At 45.0% G+C, this 12,179-nt stretch overlaps 2 protein-coding genes across 4 annotated transcripts in view; one reads left to right on the forward strand and one right to left on the reverse strand.

The window, feature by feature from the left end:
* Positions 1-12,179, reverse strand: part of LOC128069669 (epidermal growth factor-like protein 6) — a 220,378-nt gene that overhangs the window by 194,080 nt on the left and 14,119 nt on the right. The window lies entirely within an intron of this gene.
* Positions 759-11,493, forward strand: LOC128069968 (transcription elongation factor A N-terminal and central domain-containing protein-like). Of its 3 annotated transcripts, none has more exons than XM_052663248.1 (4): positions 759-801; positions 3,405-3,510; positions 5,821-5,905; positions 10,334-11,493. In XM_052663248.1, the coding sequence occupies exons 3-4, from the start codon at positions 5,881-5,883 to the stop codon at positions 11,491-11,493; spliced, it is 1,185 nt and encodes a 394-aa protein (XP_052519208.1). In that variant the 5' UTR covers positions 759-801; positions 3,405-3,510; positions 5,821-5,880. The 3 variants fall into 3 exon arrangements, with proteins under 3 accessions (XP_052519208.1, XP_052519210.1, XP_052519209.1); XM_052663249.1 differs by lacking the exon at positions 759-801 and adding an exon at positions 819-957; XM_052663250.1 differs by lacking the exon at positions 5,821-5,905.

Raw genomic sequence — 12,179 nt, forward strand, 5'->3', positions numbered from 1 at the left:
TATATCTTTCTGGGGGAGGCAGAGCACCATTCAATCCACAATACTAATCAGATAAAACTTTTTACCCCTCCTTCTTCCTGTCCTTATCCTGGAGAGACCTGTCTTCCCTCCTTCTAGGTAACGTTTACCATGTGGCTCAATCATAGAGTCACCCTGCTTCCTTGAACCGTCCCCCAAGTTACCATAGAGTAAAGGATCAGCAAAGAAGGCTGCCACTTTCTCTAGTCCCACCACCAGGGTGTCTTTATGGGATCCTGGCAGGGAAAGCATGTGTACAGGTGGCACACGCAGCATGCACAAGGCTCCTTAATGCATGCCTTCTGCTTTCATATCAACCGATGCATGAGAGGGGTGCAATAAGTGCTTGTTGAATTAATTACCGCTTAAGTAAATTCATTTTCGCCCTAAGTGTTGTCAACATTTAGCCGAGCGCTGTCTTGATGGGAAACAGAAAGGATAGTTCAACAAACTTCGATGCTCTAAAGCAACAGTGGGGCTGTTTGTTTATTTCTTTTTTTTTTTTTCAGTTCATGGCTGGCTGCAGATTGCCGGCTACAGACCAGGACCAGAATTTGGGAGCTGCGGGGAGTGGGGGTGGGGATGGGGGGTGGGGGGCCGGCCTCTTGCGGGCCGATCGCTCTGCGCAGACGCCACTTTCCTAGCACGCATGCGTTGAGTCCCCAGCCTTGTTCTCTAGTCTGAGGGATGATTGGTTGAGCTTCCGTGGCCCCGCCCTGGGACCGGAAGCCCGCCCAGGCACCGAGGACACCGAGGACTTCCGGGTTTTCCCCGTGCTTCTCGGTGAGCAGTGTGCAGGTTTCGCCATTGTCTCTTTGGCTGCAGACAGGCGACCCAGTTGTTCCCAGTGGAAGCCCACCCCGCTCGGGGAGGCTCTCAGTGTTGCCGGGGCCGGTAGACCCGGACGTGCTTTCGCCTTCCCCTCTGCTCCAGCCGCGCGTGGGTAGATCCCTCGGGGCCGCCGCTCCCTGCGTGCTGGGTGCCAGGCTGTCACCCTTGGAAGTCTTGCAGCCGACTTTGCTTGTCGCTCCACCCCACCCACTGGAACCCGAACCCAGGCCAGAGTGGGCCCTTGTGCCTGTCCCTTCCCCTCGCTGCACATTTACTATTGGTCGTCATAAAGCAGAAGGGCGCTAGAGCAGTATTGTGCCACTTCAGAAACTGCGACGCTCCTGGCAGCATAATTTCTCGCCATAGAGTAAGACGCTGCCTGTATAGCCAGAGAGGTGTACCTGGGTAGTTACTAGAATTTTAAATTTTTTCTTTAGATCTTAGGTCTAAACTCGTCTAGGTTATTGCTGATATGTTTAGGTTTTGGGCTTCCCTGGTGGCTCAGACGTTAAAGCGTTTGCCTGGAATGCGGGAGACCAGGGTTTGATCCCTGTGTTGGGAAGATCCCCTGGAGAAGGAAATGGCAACCCAGTCCAGTACTCTTGCCTGGAGAATCCCAGAATCCCATGGAGGGAGGAGCCTGGTAGGCTAAGTCCATGGGGTCACAAAGAGTCGGACAGGACTGAGTGACTTCACTTCACTTTATTACTAATTTCACCTATTTATATTTTTTTCTGTGGCCACTAGAGATTTTTAAATTCTTTGTCTGGCTTGCTGCTATACTGCTGTTGGACAGCATTGCCTGCAACCAAATCCAGCCTTTCTGTCTTTGAAAAAGAGATTTATTGTAGCAAAGCCATATCCGTTCATTTATATATTTTTTGTGGCTGGTGTGTCTGACTCTTTGGGACCCCATGGACTGTAGCCCACCAGGCTCTTCTGTCCATGGAATTCTCTAGGCAAGAATACTGGAGTGGGTTGCCGTTTCCTTCTCCAGGGGATCTTCCCGACCTAGGGACGGAACCCGGGTCTCCCTCATTGCAGGCAGATTCTTTACCGTCTGAACCACCCACTAACACAATGTTTATTGTCTGTGGCTGCTGTTCCTGCTACAAGAACAGTGCAACTGAGTAGTCCATACAGAAGCTGGATGGACTACAAAGCCTAAAGTATTTACCATCTGGCCTTTTATAGAAAAAGTTTGCTGAACCTCTGCTCTAGAACAATGTCAAGTATGGTAGTTACATGTAAACCTCTTGTTTGTATATATAATGAATATATATTATTCCTCTTCATTGCTGTATAATCCTCAGTTGGGCTTAGTGTGTGACATAGTTCCAAGGACTTTGTAAGGACTATCCTTTTTAATTCTCATGTTAATCCTATGATGTTGCATTCTCCCTCCACCCCCAACATACTTATACTTCTGGGAACTGTACCTTCTAGTCTTTCATTATCCTCAAATGACTTGACTCCTGGCGTCCTAATTAGCCCACAGGAGGCACTGTGCTGCTTTTTTTTTTTTTAATAGAATATTTTGAAATGATTTTCTAAACTAAAATTGAGATAAGGTATGTTTCCCATGGAAGAACCTGAGGGGCTTAGGTGCAGTGGGTACAAGCAAGCCCGTCTGGTGCAAAGGATGATGCTCACAAGCAGAGAGGGGAGAATTTGTTGAGTAATAGTGAACCCTGGCCAGGTGTTTGCCAGATGTGTATCAGAGAATGAAACAGACATCATTCTTCTGTGGTCTTGTAGGGAAAGCAGACAAGAAAAAAATGATGTAGTGTGATTCAGTTCAGTTCAGTGACCCAGTCGTGTCTGACTCTTTGCAACCCCATGGACTGCAGCACACCGGGTTTCCTTGTCCATCACTAACTCCCAGAGCTTGATCAAACTCATGTCCATCGAATCAATGATGCCATTCAGCCATCTCCTCCTTTGTCATCCCCTTCTGCCTTCAGTCTTTCCCAGCATCAGGGTCTTTTCCAGTGAATCAATTCTTTGCATCAGGTGCCCAACGTATTGGAGCTTCAGCTTCAGCATCAGTCCTTCCAATGAATAATCAGGATTGATTTCCTTTAGGATGGACTGGTTTGATCTCCTTGCAGTCCAAAGGACTCTCAAGACTCTTCTCCAGTGCCCCAGTTCAAAAGCATCAGTTCTTTGGCACTCAGCTTTCTTTGTGGTCCAACTCTCACCTCCCTATGTGACTGCTGGAAAAACCATAGCTTTGACAAGATGGACCTTGTTGGCAAAGTAATGTCTGTGCTTTTTAATAAGCTATCTAGATTTGTCATAGCTTTTCTTCCGAGGAGCAAGCGTCTTTTAATTTCATGACTGCAGTCACCATCTGCAGTGATTTTGGAGCCCAAGAAAATAAAATCTCTTACTGTTTCCATTGTTTCCCCATCTATTTGCCATGAAGTGATGGGACCGGATGCCATGATCTTCGTTTTTTGAATGTTGAGTTTTAAGCCAGCTTTTTCACTCTCCTCTTCAGTGTGATATGCACCATGGGGGAGAAAATGTACAATCTTTGATGTTCTTAACAGGTTTCCTCCTCTGTAAGATGGCGGTAGCCCTGTACCTGCGAAGATGCAGATGAGCGTCTGTAGCACACAGACTGACTCCACGTGCAGTGCTTTCTGCTGTTAGGAGGTAAGTGCAGGAGTGAATGCAGGGGACTGGGCACACAGTGACACTGAAAACACTGCAGTCGCTGGTTGGAATTTGTAGAGAAGGTTTTCAGGCGAGTTGCGCACAGCAGGATTTTGGGTTTTGTTTTCAACATTTCACAATTTAATGAGGCTCCCTCCAGCAGAATGTGAAGTCGGAGAGGTGGTGTGCATTCAGCCCAGGAGCAGGTCGGGAACTGCCTTTGGGTGGAGGCCCACGAGCTGGGTCAGTCCTGCTGCGGGAGAGGAGTTGTGCCTGTGTGTTCAGGGCCGTGGTGATGGCTCTGGTTTAGATCACAGTCACCTGGAGAGCTGCAACGTGCCCAGGCCTGCCCGCAGAGATTCAAATTCATTCTGTCTGGGCTGAGGCCCTGGCATTGTTTCTGTTTTGGCTGTGTAAGTTCTCCAGATGACATGGATTTGCAGGCAAGAGGGAGAACCACACACAGGCTCAGAGAGCTAGTGGAGCAAAGGCATTGAGCTGGGAGATGCAAGTGCCTGCCAGTGATGCAGTCACATCACAAAGGAGACTGGAAAGGGGCTTTTGACTACTGGCCAGGGACCTTGGGCTCCATCCTGGGAGCAGAGGGGAACTTCTGAAGGGCCTTAAGCAAGAAAAGGAGGGGTCCTTTTGCTGAAATCTCTACTAGAAGATGATCCCTCTAACAAAATGTCATGCGTTGAGTGAAAGCAGTGAAGAACTGGAGCCGGCCAGATAGCAGGAAGTAGAGGTTTGGTTTGTGTATCCCTCCTACGTGTGCCCCTTAGCAGCGGTGCCTGTCCTTGTATTTGCCAGTTTCTTGTCTGTGTTCTGCCGGGCTGTCAGCTCCTTTATGGCAGAGAGTATCTCATTAGGTTCAGCATCTATCGTGTACGAGATACATAACAGATATTTATTCAGTGAACTGTGTAGAACTCTAAACTGCACACACAGCCTACTTCATCTTTTTATGGCAGTTCTCAAAATGTTATATCCCAGTTGCTCCTTAGGCAATAAATTGCTTTCTATCAACATGACTGTCCCACAGGGAGAATAGAAAGTTTGACATCATTGAAATGCTGCAGAAAATATGGAAGAGAGGCACAGTTCTTGAGGGATCAGCCTGCTCTGTTCCCTGTTTGTCTGGCAAAGTAATAAGGCCACTTTCTCCTCCAAAAAAAATACATATGGCAGTTTCTCAAAAAATTAAAAATAGAATGCCTATATGATCCAGCAACCCCACTTTGGGTAAATACCCGACAGAACTGAAAGCAGAAAGATATCTATGCATTAATGTTCATGGCAGCATTCTTGACAAGAGCCCAAAGGTGGAAGCAATTCAAGTGTCCATCAGCAGATGGATGGATAAACACAACGGGGTCTACCCATCCAGTGGAATAGTATCTAGCCTTGAAAGGAGGGGAATTCTGACAGACACTCCGATGTGGATGAACCTTGAGAGCATTATGCTGTGTGAAATAAGCCCGACACAAAAAGGCAGATACTGTATGATTCCACTTATATGAGGTATCTAAAGTAGTCAAACTCAGACAGTAGAATGATGGTTACTAGGGAATGCAGGGTAGAAAGACGTGGAGAGCTGTTGAATAGGTGCAAAGTTTGTTTTGCAAGACAACTAGCATTCCAAAAGCTGGTTGCACAACAGTGTCAATGTCCTTAGTGAACCATCCATGTCAAAATGGTTAAGATGATAAATTACATGTGCATTTTTACCACAATTAAAAATTTTTAAATGTAGAGGAACAGTAAATAAAAGGGTTATGAAATGAAGAGCAGAGTGCTTATATATATGAAACCTTTAACTTCAGTAGGTTTCCATGAGTAAAGAAAAAGTTTCAGCAAACAATGCTTCCATCTCCCTGAAGCCCTGAAGCTACAATTAACTTCGCCTTCAGAATCTCCTTAAAGCTCTGACCTTTCATTGAGAAATTCGACCTGAGTTAAAGATTGCCTAACCTCCTTGGGGGAACTCTAGACCAGTGTCTTATTAACCCCCTTGCTGACATCCAGCCCAGTTGAATCCTGCTTTCTCAGGTAACAAAGCGTAGAGAATGAGTGTAGAACGTGAGGAGACTGAGTCCTTGCTAGGAAACGTTCCCACACATGGGGGAGGGTTCAAGTGCCCTGAGCTCCTTGTGACCGGACCGTCGTGACTCCCTTGCTTGACTTCCTCCAGGTCCCGAGATCTCAAGCAGACATGCCGAGAGCAGTAGTCAGCAAGTGAGGATGTGTGGTTTTAATTTTTCTGTGCTGTCTTGCCTGTTCTTTGTTGACTGAGCCTTGATTCTTTAGGAAGACCCTTTTACTGTTGCAGTGGATTCCAATGCAGTACTGACATTTACAGCAACATGGATGGACCTAGAGATTATCATACTAAGTGAGTAAGTCAGAAAGAGAAAAACAAATACTATATGATATCACTTATCTATGGAATCTAAAATGTGATGCAAATGAACCTATCTCTGAAACAGAAACAGACTCACAGACATAGAGAACAGACTGGGATTGCCAGGAGGACAGGGTGAGAGGGAAGGATTGGGAGTTTGGGATTAGCAGATGCAAACTGCTGTATACAAATGGATAAACAACAAGGTCTTACCATAGAGCGCAGGGAACTATATTCAGCATCCTGTGATAAGCCATCATGGGAAAGAATATGAAAAAGAATATTCATGTATAACTGAATCACTTGGTTATACAGCAGAAATTAACACAACATTGTAAATCAACTACAATAAAATTTTAAAAGGAACAATATATAAGTAAATGGGTAGGATTGTGTTCCAATAAAACTTTATGTACAAAAAAAATTAGTCAATACGTAAATCTTCATTCTGATCATTCAAAAAAAGAAATGGAATTCCAAAAGGAAAAACAAGGATCTTGAAGTACCAGTTCTCGATAATTAGAGAATACCACTTACAATCCAGAATCAGTGGCCCATTGAGTTCTTGTTAACTGACTTTAAAAAAAGAATAATAAATAAAAAAGACCACCAGGTGGTAAAAATACAAGACCCAGAACCTTGATCATGTGCACTATGCAATGGGGGAAAACCAGTAGGAACCTCAGAGTTGTAGCTGTGGGTGATCACCTGTTCATATTTGGGGATCAGGTTTGAGGGGAGATGGGGCTGTTTGCAGTGCAGCAGTGGGCTTCTGTGGAAGCTGAGAGCTGATATGAATGCAGTCACAGGTGAGGTGAGGCGCTTGCCTTCTGGTGTCCTGATTCCAAGGGGCAGTAGGACTGGGATGATCCATGTACCATGGCATTTTCAGTAAGCAAATCTCTGGAACATATAGGGTTTATCGTGAAATTGTAATAGACCCATAACTTTCCTGGTTAGGAAAACAGTGCATATGTATACATCAATAGAAAATATTAAAAAAGTGTAAAACAACAAACAAGAATCACTTAAGATCTTGCCATTCAGAAAGTAACACTGTCAGGAATTTTTTGTATCTATTTTCAGTCTTTTCTCTTCACATGTGATTTTTAAATAAAATTTGGATCAAGCTTTAGATCCCACAAGCTGTGCAGCATGACCAGAAAAAAATAGTAAAGATAAAAATAAACGGACTTTAGATGTTGTTTTTATTTTTATTAATTTTTAGCTTGTTTTTTTTTTTTTTTTGGTCACACTGCGCAGCTTATAGGATCTTGGTCCCCTGAACAGGGATTGAACCCAGGCCCTCAGCACTGAGACTACTGAGTCCGAACCGCTGGACTGCCAAGGCATTCCCTCGATGTTATTTTTAAATAACAGCTTTGTTCAGATACACTTTTTATACCATAAGTTCACCTAGTTTAAGTGTACAGTTTCCTGGGGTTTTTAAAATCATATTCTCAGCTGTGCAGTGGTTACCACAGTCAATCTGAGAGAAGAATTTGTACCTCCCCCAAGAAAAGCTGTGTACCCATTAATAGCCACCGCCTCTTCATTCCACCCCACTGGTTCCCCGATTCCCTCCATCCCAGCCCTCATCCACCATGAATTTACATTCTGTCTCTAGATTTGTGTATTCTGGACATCTCATGTAAAAGAAATCATACAATATGTGGTCTTCTGTGTCTTCAATTTAGCATAAAGCTTTGAAGGCTCATCCATGTTGTCTGTCTCAGAATTTCATTTTATTGACAACATCCCATTGTATGGATATATTAGGGTTTGTTTCTCGATTCCTCAGTTGATAGACATTTGGATTGTTTCCACTTATTGTCTGTTACGAGCCATGTTGCTATGAATGTTTGTGTGCAAGGATAACCATTTGGAACCTCATCGTTTCTTCTAAGTTTGCAGAAAATTTTTACAAAAACAGCCTCCACATCTCTCATTTCCTTAAAGTAAATTTTTAGAAATAGAATTGCTGACTAAAAGGACCTTAAACTTTACAGCACTTGTCAGATGGTGTCTAGGAAGACTGCATTTACTATCTCTATCATCACTTCAGTGTTGTGAACCTGTGTGTCTTTGGTGATTGTTATTTAATATCACGTGCTATAAAACAAGAGTCCATGGAGTCTGGAAAAGATGATATCCCTGCCATCAAAATGCTTATGTTCACATTTAGACCAAACAGGCAGATACAGATCCAAGGGTATTTTGTAGGCAAGGTTGTGTGCATTAGTTGGAGAGAAAACGAGACGGGTTAGATAAAGTGAACTTTTGCCTCCTCGGGATAAGGTTCACACAGACATAACCAGCTTTTTACACCTAAAAGTGAGGGGGGGGGCAGGTAATGGAACGAAGCTCTGGCCTAGAGACCCGTTAGTCCAAAGTCCTAAATCCTCTGGATTGCAGAGTCAGACCCTTGACCCCGATGTTCAGAAGACTTAGACATCAGCACCGTGTGACCTGGTGATTGTTGGGGCCCATCTGACCTGCATCAAGCTGCCTCCAAACCTGTGGTGTTTCATCATTTCTGTAGATTGCTTGGGACTTCTGAATAGCAGCTGGTTTTGGCTCTGTTTTTCATGCTTTTATATTCAGAAAAGTCCTACTTCAAGGCTATAAAATCAGGGAATTCCCTGGCAGTCCAGCAGTTAAAACTCCATGCTTCCACTCCAGGTAACCCGGGTTCAGCCCCTGATCAGAGAACTAAGATCTCAGAAGCCACAGTCAGTTAGTTCAGTCACTCAGTCGTGTCCGAACCCCATGGACTGCAGCATGCCAGCCCTCCCTGTCCATGACCACCTCCTGCAATTTACTCAAACTCATGTCCATCGAGTCAGTGATGCCATCCAACCATCTCATCCTCTGTTGGCCCCTTCTCCTCCCGCCTTCATTTTTCCCAGCATCAGGGTCTTTTCCAGTGTGTTAATTCTTCACATCAGGTGGCCAGAATATTGGAGTTTTAGCTTTAGCATCAGTCCTTCCAGTGAATATTCAGGACTGATTACCTTTAGGATGGATTGATCGGATCTCTTTGCAGTCCAAGGGACTCCCAAGAGTCTTCTCCAACACCACAGTTCAAAAGCATCCATTCTTCTGTGCTCAGCTTTCTTTATAGTCCAGTTCTCACATCCATACATGACTACTGGAAAAACCATAGCCTTGACTAGACGGATATTTGTTGGCAAAGTAATGTCTCTGCTTTTTAATATGCTGTCTAGGTTGGTCATAACTTTTCTTTCAAAGAACAAGAGTCTTTTAATTTCATGGCTGCAGTCACCATCTGCAGTGATTTTGGAACCCCCCAAAAATAAAAGTCTGCCACTATTTCCACTGTTTGCCATCTATTTGCCATGAAGTGATGCTACTGGACGCCATGATCTTCGTTTTCTGAATGTTGTGTTTTAAGCCAACTTTTTCACTCTCCTCTTTCACTTCCATCAAGAGGCTCTTGAGTTCTTCTTCGCTTTCTGCCATAAGGGTGGTGTCATCTGCTTATCTGAAGTTATTGATATTTCTCCCAGCAATCTTGATTCCAGTTTGTGCTTCCTCCAACCCAGTGTTTCTCATGATGTACTCTGCATATAAGGTAAATAAGCAGGGTGACAATATATAGCCTTGACGTACTCCTTTCCTGATTTGGAACCAGTCTGTTGTTCCATGTCCAGTTCTATATGTTGCTTCTTGACCTGCATACAGATTTCTCAGGAGGGAGGTCTGGTGGTCTGGTATTCCCATCTTTTTAAGAATTTAGGTTCAGCCCCTGATTGGAGAACTAAGATCCCACAAGCCACAGTACAGCCAATAAAAGCTACATATTTAAAAAAGTTAAACTATAAAATCAGCAAGGACTTCAGTTTAAATAGCTGAACACAGGGGAAAGTAGTCTGGCCTCCTCAGCCTTTCCCCATGGACGGTGACATTGGCATGTTTTCATTCCCAACATAACCACCAAATTCCACACAAAAGAACTGACTAATCCTGATCTGGAAAGGGCATTTATTTGTAAAAGTAGAGATGGGAAAGTTATAGCAGCTCTTTCAGCAAGCCTCGTTTAAGCGATTGTTAATGCAGAGGCTGTTTACAGGGCCGCTGTTTTTTTTGTTGCTGTGGTTGTTTTAACTACTGAGACTCAGACTTTTGAGACTGATCCATACTGCATTGCAGATTGCATTTTCTAACATGTCACACCCACTTTTATTACCTGACTCTTTCTCTGCCTGGCTCAGATGGTAAAGAAACTGCCTGCAACATGGAAGTGTTCTATCCCTGGCTTGGGAAGATCCCCTGGAAAAGGGAAAGGCTACCCACTCCAGTATTCTGGCCTGGAGAATTCCATGGACTGTATAGTCTCTGGGGTCACAAAGAGTCAGACAAGACTGAGCAACTTTCTTCTTCTTTTTCTTTGCCTAGGTAACTGGCAGAGAGCACGGTGCATGTATGATGGAGCTACGCCTGGCAAACGCAAGCTTGAGAACATGGAAAGCCCTTTTTTCTTGGCAGCTCTAACCATGTCTGACAAGAGCCAGATAGCGGCCAGAGTTTCCCTTATCGAGCAGCTGATGTCTCAAAGGAATTTTGAGGATCTCGGCCATCACCTCACTGTGCTGGAAACTCTGCATGTGACTCCAGAGCACCTTCAGGAGACGGGGGTGGTCAGGGCGGTGTACAGAGTCCTCAAAAACTGCCCCACGGCGGCTCTGAAGCAGAAAGCCAAGCGTCTGCTGTCAGAATGGAAAGCGTTGTATGAGGATAATCTCTGCAAGCCAGAGGGCAGCCCTAAACGATTTCCTCTGGGTGGAAGTCAAGAAGAAGATCAAGGACTTCCTCCTGACCCAAATCAGGAGGAGGAGGTACGGGGTGGCTCCAGGTATAATTCTCTGTTCACATCCCAAGATGTGGCGGGAGCTGTTGAAACGATTGTGCCGGAGGATAGCTGTGGCGGAGCGGAGCCTAAGGCAGTGCCTCTGAGCGCCTGGGACCCTCAATCCACCAACCTGGCAGCGAGTGGGCAGCCGGACCCCATAGTGCCCGTGAGAGCCAGATGCACAGAGCTGCTGTACGAAGCTCTAACTGCCTCCTCCCCAGGCCAGGCCAGAGCCCACCTGTGGCCCAACTTGGCACAAGAAATCGAAGCACACGTTTTTGCCCTTCATCCCAAGAACCTCCAAAAATACAAAACATGCATCCGCAGCAAAGTGGCCAATCTAAGGAACCCCCGCAATTCTCACTTACAGCAGAACTTGCTTTCTGGGACCATGTCTCCAAGGGAATTTGCCGAAATGACCGCCATGGAGATGGCCAGCCAGGAACTGAAGCAGTTGAGGGCCTCCTACACGAAATCTGCCTTACGGGAACATTACCTGCCCCAAGTGGTGGAGGGCACGCCAACGAGGAAAATAAAATGCGAGCGCTGTGAGAAATTCAACTGCCAGGTCACTGTGATCCCCAGAGGGACACTCTTCCTTCCAAGTTGGGTGCGGAATCCAGGCCCAGATGAAGAAATGATGACCTATGTCATCTGCAATGAATGTGGGGAGCAGTGGTATCATAGCAAGTGGGTGTGCTTATGATCATAAATAAATGTTCTTTTAACAGCAGATAACTGAAGTGATATCCTTTATTTGTACCACCTTTTTATGCTTGCCTTTTAAATCTTATACATACTATTCTTTTTCTTAATTGAGGTATAGTTAATTTATAATGTTTTACTAGTCTGAAGTGTATGGCAAAGTGATTCAGTTCAGTTCAGTTGCTCAGTCATGTCTGACTCTGTGACCCCATGAACTGCACCATGCCAGGCTTCCCTGTCCATCACCAACTCCTGGAGTTTACTCAAACTCATGTCCATTGAGTCGGTGATGCCATCCAACCATCTCATCCTCTGTTGTCCCCTTCTCCCACCTTCAATCTTTCCCAGCCTTGGGGTCTTTTCAAATGAGTCAGCTCTTCCCATCAGGTGGCCAAAGTATTGGAGTTTCACCTTCAACATCAGTCCTTCCAATGAACACTCAATACTGATCTCCTTTATGATGGACTGGTTGGATCTCCTTGCAGTCCAAGGGACTCTCAAGAGTCTTCTTCAACAGCACAGTTCAAAAGCATCAATTCTTCGGCACTCAGCTTTCTTTATAGTCCAACTCTCACATCCATACATGACAACTGGAAAAACCATAGCATTGACTAGACACACCTTTGTTGGCAAAGTAATATCTCTGCTTTTTAATATGCTGTCTAGGTTGGTCATAACTTCATTCCA

This window comes from Budorcas taxicolor, chromosome X (assembly GCF_023091745.1).
Source record: "Budorcas taxicolor isolate Tak-1 chromosome X, Takin1.1, whole genome shotgun sequence".
Classification (NCBI taxonomy): domain Eukaryota; kingdom Metazoa; phylum Chordata; class Mammalia; order Artiodactyla; family Bovidae; genus Budorcas; species Budorcas taxicolor.

What these genes read in the sequence shown, in the direction of transcription:
- LOC128069968 (XM_052663248.1), top strand. Translation starts at nt 5,881, where the DNA reads ATGGACCTAGAGATTATCATACTAA. An exon ending in CCTAGAGATTATCATACTAA is followed by an intron (nt 5,906 to 10,333) that starts GTGAGTAAGTCA and finishes TTCTTTGCCTAG; the next exon opens with GTAACTGGCAGAGAGCACGG.